This window comes from Hyperolius riggenbachi, chromosome 3 (genome assembly GCF_040937935.1).
Source record: "Hyperolius riggenbachi isolate aHypRig1 chromosome 3, aHypRig1.pri, whole genome shotgun sequence".
NCBI lineage: Eukaryota > Metazoa > Chordata > Amphibia > Anura > Hyperoliidae > Hyperolius > Hyperolius riggenbachi.
Genome location: NC_090648.1, coordinates 483,383,798 through 483,402,047, shown reverse-complemented (window position 1 = coordinate 483,402,047; position 18,250 = coordinate 483,383,798). Strand labels below are relative to the sequence as shown.

Below are 18,250 nucleotides of genomic sequence, written 5' to 3'. Positions count from 1 at the left end.
ATCATGAAACTACTTATTTAACCCTCCTGGCGGTTTGCAAAAATCCGCCAGGGGGCAGCAAATGCGTTTTTTTAAATTTTTTTTTTTTTTGTCATGTAGCGAGACAAAGTCTCGCTACATGATAGCCGCTGCTCAGCGGCATCCCCCCAGCCCCTCCGATCGCCGGAGGCGATCGGAGATCAGGAGATCCCGCTCAAAGAACGGGATCTCCTGGAGGGCTTCCCCTGTCGCCATGGCGACGGGGCGGGATGACGTCACCGACGTCGTGACGTCAAGGGGGACTCCGATCCACCCCACAGCGCTGCCTGGCACTGATTGGCCAGGCAGCGCACGGGGTCTGGGGGGGGGGGGGCTGCGGCGCGACTGTTAGCGGCGGATCGGCGGGTAGCGGCGGCGATCGGGCACTGCACGCAGCTAGCAAAGTGCTAGCTGCGTGCAGCAAAAAAAAAATTATGCAAATCGGCCCAGCGGGGCCTGAGCGGTGCCTCCCGGCGGCATAGCCCGTGCTCAGCACGGGCTAACCGCCAGGGAGGTTAATTTACGAAGGTGACCTTTTTACTATTGCGTGATTTGTAATGGAATTTAGTGCATTAAAAAGAAAGTGACACTGGATAAATCACCTCCATGAGGCTCTCCATGGATGGAGTTTCTATCATCTCATCATGCATTCTTTTTGTATTGCTTTGGCGATTTGGACATTCAGAAGGCAACACTCACTACATAGACTGCATTGTGGGAGACCACAGTTGCTCCCTCAAAGCTGAATTATCGCAAATACCTTCTATTTTAAGAAGGCAAACTACACTTAGTGTTGGGTTTTTAATAGGAGGGCTTTTCATTTTCTTTTAGTCCCCTAAACTTTCCTAGTAGTTCCGCGTCACCCTGAGCTGCTTGGGTATTCTGTTGTTCTGACCCAAGCCCCTAACCCCATAGAGCAATATCAATCCCTGCCATGCACTGAGAAGGACCAACAGTCCGAAACAGGTTGTCTGCATGTGGGGTTGATGTGGCTCTGTAAACTTTACAAACGATAGGCTTGCTATACACCAGCGGTAAAGGATGTAAGCCTGGCTTTAGGGGCATGAAATGATAATTTGCATATTCAGTAGTAGTACATTGTGGGAGACCAGTCACTTACTTAAAAAGACACTGAAGCGAAAAAAAAATATGATATAATGAATTGGTTGTGTACTATGAATAATTACTAGAAGATTAGCAGCAAAGAAAATATTCTCATATTTTTATTTTCAGGTATATAGTGTTTTTTCTAACATTGTATCATTCTCTAATATGTGCAGATTACACAATACTCAGCATTCAAAATGATTATTTCAGAGCAGTCTGAACTAATGACCTCTCCTCTGGCAGAGGAAAAGTAAACAGTTGAGATAATAAAAGTCAGAAGACAGCCCTCTCCACGACTTTTGAAAGTCGTAGAGATTAATGGCTTTTTTGCATAGAGATAACAACTAGAGTTTCTTAACTCTTCCTGTACTGGAAACAATTAGACTGATGTATCTGATCTTAATGTTTTATTTCTTAGCTGTACTACACATACAAATCATAATATCATCATTTTTTTTTCGCTTCAGTGTCTCTTTAAAGCTGAATCATCACATATTCCTTCTGTTTTAAGAAGGCAAACTACACTGAGTGTTGGCTTTTTAGTAGGAGGGCTTTTCGGTCTCTTTTAGTCCCCCTATAATTTCCTAATAGTTTTGGGTCACCCTGAGCTGCTTGGGTACTCCGTTACAGAACAGAAGAGTCTGTGCATGCTCTCTCTCTCTCTGCTCTTGCTGTGGCCCTTATCAGAAGCTATAAATCAGCAGAGTTGTCAAAATGAAGGACTTTTCCTGGTTGCCAGATGACTACTTAAGCCTGTTTACTGCACAAAAAACTCCTCATCTGTTCAACATCAGAGACAGATCTGTAATTTTATGTCCCTTTGACAAAGGATTTTTCTGGGATTGGTTTGCTCATGAGGAACACATGCCAATTTATTTTCAAGAATTCAGAACCTTCAAGTGTGTTTTCTGAGTTTACGGGAGGCCGTAAACTCAGAAGCTTATTATCTTAAAGAGAATCTGTACTCTAAAATTCTTACAATAAAAATAATACCATTCTATTCCTTATGTTCTCCTGGGCCCCTCTGTGCTGTTTCTGCCACTCTCTGCTGCAAACCTGGCTTGTAATTGCCAGTTTTAGGCAGTGTTTACAAACAAAAAAGACTGGCTTCTAACCAGAGTATCATAGGCTGACAACTAGCTTACTCTGTGACTCATGCAGAGCTTGGAGAGGGTGTGTAAAGCTTCTGCCAATGACAAGCAGTGCTGCACATTCCACACATTCCAGCCTCAGCCAACAGAGCCAACAGAGGAAAGAAGATAAGATTAATTACAGAGACAGTGCAACTAGAAAAGGTTGCAGTAAGACAGGCCACATTAGAACAGGTATAGGAACTTATAGGATAGAGGAAATAAGGCTCAAAATTTTGTTACAGAGTCTCTTTAAGGCTCCCTGCACACTGCAAATCCGTTTTCCGATTCCGATTCCGTTTCCGATTCCGATTCCGTTTCCGATTTTCCTTGAATACATTCAACAGAAAAACGGATCAAAAAACGCAGCATGCAGTTAAGATTAAAAATCTGAATCGGAATCGGATGTAAAAACAGATTAAAAAGTGGAATCGGAATCTGAAATGCATGCAGTGTGCAAGAGGCCTAATGTCCACAGAAGAAGTTTAAATGGGGGAAGCAGTGCACACCATAGGGTATAGCCCATAAGTGCCTTTGTGCCCAGACCGGTGGTAACTGGACAATCAATGGATTTGTTGAGCAAATAGTTGGCACTCCATTTAGAAAGATATAATCTTTATTGCTGCATAATCAAATGGTTTGACACAATGACAAAATGTCAAAAAGATGTGCACACAGGGAGTAGAGCTAGATGTGCATTCCTGGGTATCTGCAGCAGAGTAAAGCCCGGGGGGAGGTTGTTCTTGGAAACTCCCTTTCATAAACATGGTGACTCCTAGATGTCTCCTCCTTCCCAGGTAAATAAGTAAAAGGGGGTCATTTTTTACAATACATGGTTAAGTTGAAAAATCTAAAACAAAATAAAGAAAATGTTATTAAAATTTGTACAAAATAAAAACAGAAAAGCCTTTTCTTCATTTTGTAATCTGTACGCTTCCATTTTCAACTGCACAGTACACGTTTTTTTTCTTCTGATAAGTATACTTTTATCTTTTGATGTCCTTTTCAGTGTACTACTTTTATCTTCTTCCAATCTACTAAATTCTTCTGACATCTGCTTTGTTCTTCTATGCTTGTTCTGTTCTGTTCACATCAGCATGCAATGTGTCATCCATATTTGATGTAATGCTGATCAATAGACTCAGCAGCTTATACAGGGAGTGCAGAATTATTAGGCAAGTGGTATTTTTGAGGAATAATTTTATTATTGAACAACAACCATGTTCTCAATGAACCCAAAAAACTCAATAATATCAAAGCTGAATATTTTTGAAAGTAGTTTTTAGTTTGTTTTTAGTTTTAGCTATTTTAGGGGGATATCTGTGTGTGCAGGTGACTATTGCTGTGCATAATTATTAGGCAACTTAACAAAAAATAAATATATACCCATTTCAATTATTTATTTTTACCAGTGAAACCAATATAACATCTCAACATTCACAAATATACATTTCTGACATTCAAAAACAAAACAAAAACAAATCAGTGACCAATATAGCCACCTTTCTTTGCAAGGACACTCAAAAGCCTGCCATCCATGGATTCTGTCAGTGTTTTGATCTGTTCACCATCAACATTGCGTGCAGCAGCAACCACAGCCTCCCAGACACTGTTCAGAGAGGTGTACTGTTTTCCCTCCTTGTAAATCTCACATTGTATGATGGACCACAGGTTCTCAATGGGGTTCAGACCAGGTGAACAAGGAGGTCATGTCATTAGTTTTTCTTCTTTTATACCCTTTCTTGCCAGCCACGCTGTGGAGTACTTGGACGCTTGTGATGGAGCATTGTCCTGCATGAAAATCATGTTTTTCTTGAAGGATGCAGACTTCTTCCTGTACCACTGCTTGAAGAAGGCGTCTTCCAGAAACTGGCTGTAGGACTGAAAGTTGAGCTTGACTCCATCCTCAACCCGAAAAGGCCCCACAAGCTCATCTTTGATGATACCAGCCCAAACCAGTACTCCACCTCCACCTTGCTGGCGTCTGAGTCGGACTGGAGCTCTCTGCCCTTTACCAATCCAGCCACAGGCCCATCCATCTGGCCCATCAAGACTCACTATCATTTCATCAGTCCATAAAACCTTAGAAAAATCAGTCTTGAGATATTTATTGGCCCAGTCTTGACGTTTCAGCTTGTGTGTATTGTTCAGTAGTGGTCGTCTTTCAGCCTTTCTTACCTTGGCCATGTCTCTGAGTATTGCACACCTTGTGCTTTTGGACACTCCAGTGATGTTGCAGCTCTGAAATATGGCAAAACTGGTGGCAAGTGGAATCTTGGCAGCTGCACGCTTGACTTTTCTCAGTTCATGGGCAGTTATTTTGCGCCATGGTTTTTCCACACGCTTCTTGCGACCTTGTTGACTATTTTGAATGTAACGCTTGATTGTTCGATGATCACGCTTCAGAAGCTTTGCAATTTTAATAGTGCTGCATCCCCTTGCAAGATATCTCACTATTTTTGACTTTTCTGAGCCTGTCAAGTCCTGCTTTTGACCCATTTTGCCAAAGGAAAGGAAGTTGCCTAATAATTATGCACACCTGATATAGGGTGTTGATGTCATTAGACCACACCCCTTCTCATTACAGAGATGCACATCACCTAATATGCTTAATTGGTAGTAGGCTTTCGAGCCTATACAGCTTGGAGTAAGACAACATGCATGAAGAGGATGATTTGGTCAAAATACTCATTTGCCTAATAATTCTGTACTCCCTGTATGGATGTCCTGTTGGGGCTTCCTATGAGTCCATTTGTTAACCCCCAAAAATATATAATGTACATCTATTCTCCTTGTAAGGAAACAACCTTTAACATTTACAAACCTACTATAAGAATTCCTATACAAATTAGACATCACAGACCTTGTTGTGTATAAAGACTGTCACTTCCCTTCATTTGTTGTGAAAAGTAGTGAAGAAATGCCTCTGATAATAACTTATTATTTAGTCTGGAAGCAGGTGGTCAAAGTGGTGCAAAGGATGACATATAGATACAGGTAGTCCCTGACTTACGAACGCCCGACTTATGAACGACCCGTCAATACAAACGGCATGGATTCAGTGTTTCCATGGGAACAAGTAAAAAAAAAATTTCAAATTGGAGTTTTTGGGAAAATCGATTTTAAAAAACGTTTTAAAAAAAATTAGCTTTGAAACTTGTATAAACAGGCACAGAGGGCAGAGGTGACACCGAGGGGGGCACAGAGGAGGTACAGGAGTCAGAGACGGCACAATTTTCAGACTTAAGAACAGATTCAGGTTAGGAGCGAACCTACAGTCCCTATTTCATTCGTTAACCAGGGACTATCTGTACATTGAGCAGGAAACTTTAAAGTGAACCTACGGTGAAAATAAACTGATGAGATAAACAATTGTATCTATCCTCCTACTTTTTTTTTTTTTTTTTTTTTTTTTAAGATACCCCATGGTTTTATTTTTTGTTTAACCACTTATGGATTTTGGGCGTGAGTCTCACCTCCAGTTTAGCACTCATGTACAGTAGGTTCCTGGACGTGAGATGCAATGTCCTACACTAATCGCTGCCTCCATGTGCTCGTGCTGTTGTCTAATGATGCATCTGTACAGCACTGAGGTCGTCAAACTGTGCCCGCTAGCGATCACATCCAATCGCTACACACGCACAGGCTGGAGATAATGGTCCACTACATGCCCAACTAGTATCAAAATATGGCATTAATCGGGACAAGCCAAAGAACCTGTTTTGAGGGGGTTTTATAACTGTGGCACTTGTCAAGTGAAAAATAGGAAGGGTGAAAAATGCATTATACTTTTTATTTTTTTTACATTTAGAATGACTACTAAACAAATCTTGGAAAAAGTATTACCCAAAGAAAGCCTAAGTTATCCTGGAAAAACACACACACACACACACACACACACACACACACACACTTGATTAGTATTCTAAAAGTTATTGCTGTATAAATAGTAGCGACACAGCTGAAATGCCAAAATTGTCAGGAACCCTATGGCGTAAGTACACCGGGACCTGAAGTGGTTAAACATTTACAAAAAAGATTTAATGTTTTATAGTCTCTGCTCAATGGCATTCCCTCAAGAGCCCCAGTGATAAAAAAATATATGAACTATTGGCCTTTTTTATCTATTCCACGCTCTCAGAAGTTGTTCTCTGCCAGGAAAAGTTTTATGGCTGTAATTCCTTATAAGTGAGGGTTATGCTTTAATCCAACAAGGGTCAGACAAGACAGGACCTGTCACTCTCATGCCTGAAAGTTAACTCTTTCAGGCAGTAAAAGAAAAAAAGGAACAAAGCTTAATTATTAATATGTACATTTATTATTATATGTAATATTATTACATACATATGTCACATGTCACCTCGGGTACACTTTAACCACTTCAGCCCGCAGGTGTTTTCACCTTCAGGACAGAAGCAATTTTCCCCCGTTAGCACTCCTCCCATTCATTCGCCAATAACTTTATCACTACTTATCACAAGTAATTAAATTAAGGTTTTTGTGAGCAATACTTGTTTTCAGTAATTACCTTTTTTTCTATGCATTTTGAAGGCAAACACACACAAAAAAAGAAAAAAAAAACCAATTTCTCCAATTCCACCCCCTATAGTTTTAAAATAAGCAATGCTACTATAAATAAAACCCACCCATTGTATCTGCCCATTAGTCCCGGCTATCACATCATTTAAATTATGTTCCTAGTACAATGTATGGGGACAATATATTATTTGGAAATAAAGGTGTATTTTTTCTGTGTTTTTTATTTTTTGTGTCCCATCAATTGCAAGCCCTTATCTACTAAAATTAATATAATCAAATCACTTCCAAAGATCCCTCCCCCAGTTACCAAGCAAACAATTTAAAATATTAAAAAAAAAATCCATTAATAGGTGCCTTGGTTTACAAGGCAGTGTTTGAAGTAAAAAAAAAAAAAAAAAAAAAGTTACATTCTTATGAATGGACATGGCCTCTGATCGGGGTCATGTCCTTTTATCAAAAACCTTGCGATTGGTTCAGAGAAGCTTTCTTTCTGTTCCCCAATCACCGGCACGGAAAACCGCCGGGGTGCGCAGGCCCTGCAGGTGTCACTGTTTGCAAACTGGATGAGAATTCTCGTCCAGTTTGCCTTTAGCTGTGCCTATGTGGACAAAAATACTTGTCCAGATAGGCTTAAGTGGTTAAAGTAGACATTTTTGCACAAGGTAACACAATATTCTTGTACTTTAATGTATAACAATCATATTATCATGTACCATAACACATAATCAACACAACTAACAAGCCACTCTGCCATATAAGCTTACCATCAGGATGCTCATAGGGAATCCAGTGATGTTTGGCATTCTGGTATTCGAAAAATGGATCCCACTGTTTGCATTGTTCTTCTCGGAAGTCCTCAAAATCTTTGTCACATTCTTCAGTGTTACAAAGCTCTAGCTCATAGCTTGGGCCTGAACATGTACGACCCCCTCTAGCTGGGCTAAATACAAGAAAGTATAAGTATTAGCCACAGAGTTTAAATGAAAGCAGGCCATGTTATGTTTAGTCTGCACCACTGAAAAACGAAATACCTTTTAAGTTTATCAATGCCAAACACACATCCTGTAGTTAAGAGTTTAAAGGGAACTTGTACTGGTTGTTGTTCCATTATCTTCTGGTCAGGTTTTGGCACAGTTACATCTCAGCATTGGATCCTGGAACCAGGAAATTTTTAACCAGGTAATTTTGTTTAAAAGGAACCAGAGGTATGAGACCAACGGAAGCTGCCATATTTATTTTCTTTTAACCACTTAACAACCGCCTAACGCCGATAGGCGTCGGCGGGTCGTTAGTGGTATAGCATGGAAACGGTCGCTCGATCCTTTCCTTGCCAGTTCACGGAGACTGTCTCCGTGAACAGTGTGCGAGCCGCCGATGGCGCCTCGCACACATAATGTAAACATCCGGGGAAGAAATCCCCGCTGTTTACATCACACAGCAGCGCCGTGACGTAGATCGGCGATCCCCGGCCTCTGATTGGCCGGGGATCGCCGGCATCTGATAGGCAGAAGCCTATCCTATCAGGCGCAGGACGGAACTCCGTCCTGCGCCGCTCACAGGGTAAGAGAGAGGGAGGGAAAGCTGGGGAGGGCGGAAAGCGCTCCGGAGGGGGGCTTTGAAGAGCCCCCCCGGAAAGTGCGGGTAGCCGGCGGCGATCAGACCCCCCCCAGCAGGACATCCCCCTAGTGGGGAAAAAAGGTGGGAAGTCTGATCGCCCTGGCTATTTCCTGATCGGTGCTGCGGGCTGGAGAGTCCACGCAGCACCGATCAGAAGAAAATACCCTGGTCCTTAAGTGGTTAAACCATACCAGTTGACTGGCAGTCCTGCTGATCTTTCTGGTCAGTAGGGTCTAAATCACAACTGAAAAAAGCATGTGGCTAATCTTTTCAGATTTGTCATAGACATCTGATCTGCTGCATGCTTCAGGATCACTGGCTTAAAGTATTAGAGGCTGGGGATCAGCAGGACAGCCAGGCAATGTGCATTGTTTAAAAAGGAAATAAAACATGTCAGTCTCTATAATCTCACCTCGGGTTCCCTTTAAAGCAGACCCAAACTCTTGCAAAGCACACAATTAAAAGTCTTTATTCCTCAAATAGTTGCTTATTAAATTCACTTCTCTGTGTTCTCTGTTTGTTTAAGCAGATTAATGTGTACAGCAACTGTATATAGACTGCTGGTGACATCTGCCAAGGCAGCAGTCCATACATAGTTACATAGTTATAGTTATTTTGATTGAAAAAAGACATACGTCCATCGAGTTCAACCAGTATAAAGTACAACACCAGCCTGCTCCCTCACATATCCCTGTTGTTCCAGAGGAAGGCGAAAAACCCTTACAAGGCTTTGTTCAATTAGCCCCTAAAGGGAAAAATTCCTTCCGACTTAACACTTAGACTTAACTATTTCAGCACCTACAAAAAAAGAAAACACTTAAAGTGGAATAACTGACATTATATTCAATAAAAACAGGTTTTCCTACTTATTATATGCCATACGATTATCATATTTACTTTCATTTAGAAATTACTAGTTCCCAAAGTACATTTTTTTTCTCTGAGAGCTGCAATTGCATTTTATTCATAACTGGTGTATTTCTATTGTATTTCTATTGTAATGTACCAGGGATGATTTCGGAGTTCCCCATGTGTTCTGGAGTGTCTGCACAGTCAGACAAGTGTTTACATTCCTCACTTGATACAATTAACACAAGATAATGTTAAACACAAGATAATCACTAGTTCCGATGCATCCAGCTTTCCATGCAGGGAGCTTGTAACTCCTGTTTTTAACTAGTTGAATGCTGTTCTAGAAAAAAAAATGTGGTAGTATAGAATATGCTGTAAATAATCTTTTAGAGCAAAGAAGAAATGCTAGGTTTCATTCCGCTTTAAACCTTCAGGTTTTTTTTTATGATTTCCATAAATTGTAATGAAGAATGCTTTTTCCTTAAAAGCTTATCATGCTGTGGTTAATCTTTCAGAGAAAAGAAGAAGTTTTGAGTTTGGTTCAAATTTAAGGCTCTCCTACTACATTCCTTAACCTTTAAAGCGGTATAAAACCCTGACATAATATTCATTAAAAACATGTTTTCCTACTTTTTATATGCCATACGGTTAGCATATTTGTTTTTGTGCATAAGTGTTATTATTCATTTAGTAATTACAAGTTTCTAAAGTACACTTATTTTACTCTGAGAGCTGACTTTGCATTTTATTTATAACGGCTTTATTCATCCTCTATCTTAATCAGAAAGCATCAGAAAGCATTGTGAGAGAAGGCTTTGTTTACATTCCTGACTTGATACAATTAAACACAAGATAACATTATGTAAAGTTTGGAAGCGGCCAGCTTTGCAGGCAGGGAAGCTTCTAAAGCCTGTGTTAACCCTTTGAATGCAGTTCTAGTAAAAAAAAATGCTGGTTGTATATAATATGCTGTAAATAATCTATTAGAAATGCTGGGTTTCATTTTGCTTTAAGCAAGCCCAAGGAGAAAATAAAGTAAAGAGATACATTTTATTTATCATCCTACGTCTAAAAATTACTTTTTTTTTTTTTTTTTTAGATATCCCATGCTTTTTTTTTATTTATACTTGAACATTTATAAAGTAGATTGAACACTTTATTGTCTTATTTAGGTGTCCCAGAGTTAAAATACATAAACTATTGACTTTTTCTCTCTCTCACTGCCCTCAGAAGTTGTATTGTTCCTGGAAAACTTTTTATGGCTGCAATTTGCTTATCAGAGAGGTTTACTATATTCAGGACAAGGAATAGACAATGCAGAAGTTATCACTTCCATGCCTGAAAATTAACGCTTTCATTTAGCAAAATAAAATAAGAAAAACTGCCTGGTTAATATGTTTTGCACTGTATGTACACATGTTTATTTCATCATGTCATATGCCACATTGGGTACACTTGGGTACACTTTAAAGAGACACTGAAGCGAAAAAAACAATTATGATATTATTTGTATGTGTAGCACAGCTCAGAAATAAAACATTAGGAGCAGAGACAAAAGTCTAATGTTGTTTCCAGTACAGGAAGAGTTAAGAGACTCCAGTTGTTATCTATGTAAAAAAGCCATTGAGCTCTAGGACTTTCAAAGTCACCGAGAGCTCTGAGTTCTGAAGGTTGTTATCTTAGCTGTCAGTCAAGGATTTTCTTTTTCTCCGCCAGAGAACAGGTCAATAGTTCACAGCTTGCATTGTAAAAACATTTAGGGCTCGTTTCCACTAGTGCGAATCCGCATGCGGGCACTGCACGTGGATTCGCATAGGCAATGTCAGTGGATGGGGCTGTTTCCACTTCTGCGGGTGCGGCAGCGTTTTTTGAAGCGGCAGAAATCTGCACGGCAGAGCCGTCAGATTTCGCGTGCAGAAGGAATGTGCACGAATCGCCGCTAATGTATCTTAATAGGGAGATCGCATGCGGGGTGACCATGCGTTTTTTGACGCGAAATCGCATGCGATTTCGCATAGGTAATAATGTTAATTTACACCAGCAGTGACATGGTTAAATTCGCATATACCTTACCTATGCGGAATCGCATGCGAAATCGCGGCAAAAACGCATGCGGAATCGCACCCGCATGCGATTTCGTCCGTGGTGGAATGCAGGCGATTCTGCACCGCACTAGTGGAAACGAGCCCTTAGAATGCTGAGTAGTGTGTAAACTGCAAATACTAAAGAATGATGCAATGTTATAATAAAAAAAAATAAAAAACACCATATAACTGAAAATAAAAATATGAGAATATTTTCTTTGCTACTAATAATCTAGTAATTATCCGTACTACACAACCAATTCATTATATTATATATTTTTTTCGCTTCAGTGTCTCTTTAAACAAACTACCAAAATGTAACAGCACTGATAATGAAAATCTTCAGTGCTGTATGGAGGCAATCAGCAAAATTGTAGGCAGAAGAAACATACAATTTCTTAATAAATACGGTACCTTAAAAATGAAAATATTTGTCTAAAGATGTGTGCTTTCATAGTTCTAGGCCTCTGTCAACAGGCATGTTCGCAGACAAAAGCTGAAAGGCCACAGTACACAATGGGCCTTATTCAAATCACTTTTTCTCTATGGTTTTCTCTTAGGTGATATATTTTTATACCTGGTCAATAAAATGCCTTTTTAGCCACCAGCAAGCAAGAAAATACTCAGAATAATCTTCACAGTACTTTCCCACCTACTTTTTGGTGCTTTCTCAATTGCAGATTGCCGAAAAGTTACTTTAAACAGTAGATAAAATATCTCCTAGGAGAAAAAGAGAATTGAATAAGGTCCAACATGTGCATAAAGTAAACAAAGATGCTCTAAAACACAACTGTCCATGTAGATATTTTAAACAATAATGCATAACATCAATGGTAAAGTGGGGAGAGTCACAAAAAACCTGGAATGCAAGTGAAGGGACACGTGGAGGTATCCTACCTAATAAAAGCTAACTGTCGCTGCGTCCAGCAGTTTTGTCCCTGTGTCCCAGGATCTGACAGCTGGGACCAGGGAGCTGGATGGGCGAGCGAGGTGGGCGGGTGCGGGTAGAGCGAGGTGGGCGGGTGCGTGCGAGGTGGGCGGGTGCGCGCCTGTGTCGGGCGTGCCAGGCGTGCGCTCGCCGCCCAGCGGTTGCGTGCGCAGCGGGCACATGCATGCGCACTGGCGGTGGCGGCCGTAGACCTAGAGCCCGTTTTTTAAATGGGCTGGGTCTACTAGTGAAAAATAATCCCACATGCAAGCTGCTCACCAAAAACAAACAAAGACTATATATATATATACATACATACATACATACATACATACATACATACACACACATATATATCTCACCTAATGAAGGCATTGGGACCTGCATCCATGGGCTGCATCCACTGCCAAGCACTCAAGCAGATGCAGGCATGCTCGCGTGCGTTTAAAGGGGTGCATGCGTGCGTGCGGATGGGCAGGCGCTGATTTGCTTTTAGCGGGCTTAATTGCCTAAATATATACATACATACATACATATACACAAGGGTAGTATTAAAAATCTGTAGTACACTGCCTTATTTGATTACTCTGGCACTGAAAGTGACATTGAAGAAGGAAGAAAAGAAACAACTTATGATATAACAAATTGTATGAGTGGTAAGGATAATTAATAGAACATTAGTAACAAAGAAAAGAGTCATTTTTATTTTCAGTTATATAGCTTTTTTTTTATTTTTTATAACATTGAAACATTTTATCTTATATTTGCAAATACACACCATTCTCTGTATTTTAAACTATGAAACAGAGCAGAGCTAATGACCCTTTGAAATCTCCTGCTATAATGCCTTATCTGAAGCGGCCTCTCACTGTTTCTCGCTTCAGAGAATAGGACTGTCTCTAAACCAAGTTGGTTTGTTAGAGACTAGAGCTAAGAGAGGCTCTTCTGCATAGATAACAACTCAAGTTTCTTAACTCTTCCTGTACTGCAAACAATATGAGACTAATTTCTTTGCTACTAATTCACCATCTCTTAGCTGTACTACACATACAATGCATTATTTCATAAGTTTATTTTCACTTCAGATTCCCTTTAAAAACATGTATAAGTTGCTCACATGCGGTCTTTTCAGGTGGTGACACAAACAGTTTTCTCCTCTAAAGTTAAGTGTCCAAAAATATGCGGCGAGCCTATTCAGTACAAAATGTGGATGCTTTGCACACATGTTTGCATGTTTACAAGAATGTTGCACACTGGAAATTATTTTTTTTAGACAAGTAAAAGCTTTGCATATTAGAGGGTTTGCTTGGTAAGAATTGCGTATATGCAATAAGCACTTACTGAGGGTTGTCGCAGCTCCTCGTTCTGTATCTCACACCCGTTCCACAAGTCCGAGAACATGATCCATAACTACTCCATGGACCCCAATTTCCATCTTGCCGAAGAATGTCTGGAGTAAGCCAGATGCAGTGGCCCTTGAAACATTGCTTAATTAAAAATAAAAAAATAAAATAAATGATTCTGCCAAGATAAAAGCATGATATAAATGTTCTGCGTTTTCTCCTGAATTAAAGTGCCAGAGCTTCAGCCACTTAGGTGCTCCACAGGTGAAAAGGATCATTAGGGAGCCTTGCCCAAAGATTCCATTCTGTATTTGCGGTCTTTTTTTGGTCATGGCTCAAATCACGCATCAGAGACAGCATCCTTAACCAGTACGCTGTCCAGCTGAATTCAGTAAGACTAATATATCAATATCTTCTGCAACAGACCAATTCAGAGTACACATCTTCAGTTTCAATTTACTGAGAATGACCTCTCAGCTACAGTAATGTTTTTTAAATTGAAATACTATATATTTTCGAAAACAAATGGATTTTGATTTATTCATGAACTGTGACACATGATTTTAAAAAGTTAAACAATATACTACATAACTACGGTTACCATTATACTTGAAAATGTATTAACCACTTGATAATAAGCAAGTAGATTTTGTTATCAACATCATCTGTCTTTCAATCCATTTTGCCTATTGCTAATGACCGCCGGTCACGGTCCAATTATTCGTCTAACTAGACGAATGCAACTGCGCCTGTGCGGCCGCACGCGGCCTCGTTCCCGCTCGCGTCTCCACGATCCTCCATTCCCCGCCGCCGGTCACAGTCCAATTATTCGTCTAACTAGGCAAATGCAACTGAGCGACTGCGCGTGTCCTAGCTCCCGCTTGCGTCTCCGGGAGCTTACTGCACAGGCGCAGTATGAGGTTTTCTCGTTACGAGAAAACCTCATACTGCGCCTGTGCAGTAAGCTCCCGGAGACGCGAGCGGGAGCTAGGACACGCGCAGTCGTTCAGTTGCATTTGCCTGGTTAGACGAATAATTGGACTGTGACCGGCGGCGGGGTATGGAGGATCGTAGAGGACGGCGCGGGACAGGACAGCTGCAGGGGGCCGGTAGAAGCCCCAGGTAAGTGTCAGTTTTTGTTTTTAAAAACTATCCACAGAACCCCTTTAACTGCCCATGAGTCGCTGGCTGCAATGGAGAATCCCAGCGCTGATCGTGAGTGCCATTTCCACTACCCGTCTAAGATCTACACAACTTTCTATTGGAGTACTATGATGCTCTGTTTCTCAGAGGTTACGTGATCAACCATCGCTGTCTTGAGGGTGGTTTGTAGTTGTCTGCAAACGGCCCAAGGTTTATAATTAATAAAAACCTTTCCCCATAATGGCCAGAGAGATCTGATTGGTGCATTTAAGTCGGAGGACGATGAGAAGATAATGGGTCCAATCCAATTAACTTTTTCTTCTACGTTTTCTCCTAGGTGGCATTTTCACATTATAAATAAAATGCCATTTAAGCCATCAGCAAGGGGGAAAAAAACACTCAGAATAATCTTGACAGTACTTTTTCACCTGCTTTCTGGTACTTTTTCAATTGCAGAGAGATGAAAGTTATTTTAAACCAAAGATTAAAAATTGGCCTCAATTCACTAAGCTTATCTCCTGTCTTTAATAACGTTTCTAGAGTTGTTACCATGGTGATAAGGCATGTAGTATTCAGGACACATTTTACCTCAGGCAAACCTAAAGTTAACTCTTCTGTCTAAGTTAACTCTCCAATCCTTAAAATAACTCCAGAGTTAAAGACAGGTTGTTAATTAACTCCGTGTGAAATAACTACAGAGGAGGTAAATTAACTACAGAGGAGGTAACTTAACTACAGAGGAGGTAACTTAAGGAATGAAGAGAAAAGATAACTCTCACACTGTGTGGAGGTAAGTTTTCTCTTGCTTTATCTCCAGCATGATCTTAGTGAATTGAGGCCATTGGCCTCAATTCACTAAGCTTATCTCTTGTCTTTAATAACTCTTCTAGAGTTGTTACCATGGTGATAAGGCATGTAGTATTCAGGACACAATTTACCTCAGGCAAACCTAAAGTTAACTCGTCTGTCTTTAAGTTAACTCTTTAATCCTTAAAATAACTCCAGAGTTAAAGACAGGCTGTTCATTAATTGCGTGTGAAAAGAACTACAGAGGAGGTAACTTAACTACAGAGGAGGTAACTTAACTACAGAGGAGGTAAATTAACTACAGAAGAGGTAACGTAAGGAATGAAGAGATAAAATAACTCTCTTACTGTGTAGAGGTAAGTTTTATCTTGCCTTATTATCTCCAGCATGATCTTAGTGAATTGATCATGCTGGAGAAAACTATGTCACTTCTCCCACAAATACCTGCAAGCTCAGCTCAATTTCTTCCTCAATATTTTGATATTGGCCTCAATTCACCAAGCTTATCTCCTGTCTTTAATAACGTTTCTAGAGTTGTTACCATGGTGATAAGGCATGTAGTATTCAGGACACATTTTACCTCAGGCAAACCTAAAGTTAACTCTTCTGTCTAAGTTAACTCTCCAATCCTTAAAATAACTCCAGAGTTAAAGACAGGCTGTTAATTAACTGCGTGTGAAAATAACTACAGAGGAGGTAAATTAACTACAGAGGAGGTAACAGAGATGAAATAACTCTCACTGTGTGGAGGTAAGTTTTCTCTTGCCTTATTCTCTCCAGCATGATCTTAGTGAATTGGGGCCAATTGTCTTGATTCAGGCAGTGAGAGTGCAAATCTGGTCACAGAAGGGAACATTCAGTCATACCATTGCAGTACCCATGATGTGGTATGTTCTCAGTTTGTTTCATCCTGAATACTCTGGCATTGTCTCAATAGAAGACTATGCAACAGGTTCAGAATAATGCACAGGTGAAAGGGTGGAGACAAGAAATGCTTCAGGCCACAAAAGTTACAGATATAACTAGAAAAGGGCACATAACCAAGGTGAGCTCAGTAGCAGGAGATAGCTGTTCTGGTCATCACAATCATCAATAACACTATCTCTGATAAATGGAAAACGGAACCAAAATTGGATTTTTGACAGGCAGGAGGTATATTAGGGGATCTAATTATTCTTAGAGGAATTATTGTAAAAATACCGTAGTTAATACATTTCTTACTTTTCTTTTTTGACAATATTAATTTATAAATTATTTAATTGTTGTTTGGCCATTGTAAAATATTTCATCTCCCTCATTTACATAGTGAAATTTATCACAGGCAATGACATCTTTAGTCCTGCCAGGTGATCTCTCCGGAATGTTAGATTACCGAGAGTTCTATACACAGAGGGAGATATTGCTTGCTTGGCAGTTGGAAACAGCCATTATTTCCCACAATACAATGAGATTCACAGACCATGGCCCTGACACCACAACATTAGCCACACAGTTGTCCCTGACGATTATTAGAGGAAAGGTAAAATATTCTCATGGGAAAGGGAGTATCAGCTACAGATTGGGATAAAGTTCCATCCTGGGTATAAGTTAGTCTTTAAAGAGACACTGAAGCGATTAAAAAAATTATGATGTAATGAATTGGTTGTATAGTACAGATAATTACAAGAACATTAGTAGCAAAGAAAATATTCTCATATTTTTATTTTCAGTTATATAGTGTTTTTTGTAACATTGCATCATTCTCTAATATTTGCAGTTTACACATTACTCAGCATGCTAAATGATTTTACAGAGCAGGCCAGTGAACTTTTGCGCTGTCCTCTGCAGAGAAAAAGAAAATACAGTGGCTGACAGTTGAGATAACAAGCTTCAGAAGACAGAGCTCTCTGCGACTTTGAAAGTCGTGGAGCTCAGTGGCTCTTTTGCATAGATAACAATTGAAGTTTCTTAACTCTTCCTGTACTGGAAACAATATTAGATTTATGTCTCTGCTCCTAATGTTTTATTTCTTATCTGTACTACACATACAAATCATCATCATTTTTTCAGTGTCTCTTTAAGTATAAATAAATAATGGTAATTGGACAATATTGTTACCTTTCCTTGAGCACACATTGTTCCATCCAAAGGAGGACCTTTTTTCGTTTTGCAGAAATATGGATTGTCGGGATGACTGCACCAAAGTTGCTTGCAGGGATCAAATGTTCGAAACTAAGGAAAAGTAGAACCAGTTGTAAAAAGCAAATAGAGTGTAAAATCACCAAAGCTTTTCTAAGTTATACCATATATGTCTCTGGATTCAAACACAAAAAATAACATCCTCACTCAATATTGCTGTTGTGACAACACTACTTCAAAACAGATCTCTAGATCCCACAGCACTCGCCAACTACCATCCAGTGTCACTTCTCCCGTTTGCATCCAAATTATTTGAACGCCATATACATGCTGAACTAAGCCATTATTAATCTCACTTCCTCTGGAATGCACTTCTACAACACATCAGCCAGCCTCCAACCTTTGAAATCCTTAAATGCTCCCTCAAAACTCACTTTTTACGACAAGCATACGCTCAGTCTTAGGCTATTCCCCCTTTGACCAAGTTGCACGCCTTACTAAATAACCTAAAAAAACACTGCCGCTAGGTATACATTTTGTACACTACCCCACCTCTTGTTCCGA

The 18,250-nt window shown here is 40.0% G+C and overlaps 1 protein-coding gene across 1 annotated transcript in view; it reads right to left on the bottom strand.

Moving 5' to 3' along the window:
- Window positions 1-18,250, bottom strand: part of LOC137564350 (A disintegrin and metalloproteinase with thrombospondin motifs 2-like) — a 418,259-nt gene that overhangs the window by 102,891 nt on the left and 297,118 nt on the right. Inside the window, exons 10-12 of the mRNA XM_068278125.1 lie at window positions 17,666-17,779; window positions 13,617-13,762; window positions 7,559-7,734 (exon numbers count right to left, since the gene is read on the bottom strand). Of these exons, the coding sequence (XP_068134226.1) occupies window positions 7,559-7,734; window positions 13,617-13,762; window positions 17,666-17,779 (436 nt within the window). The remainder of the gene's footprint in view (window positions 1-7,558; window positions 7,735-13,616; window positions 13,763-17,665; window positions 17,780-18,250) is intronic.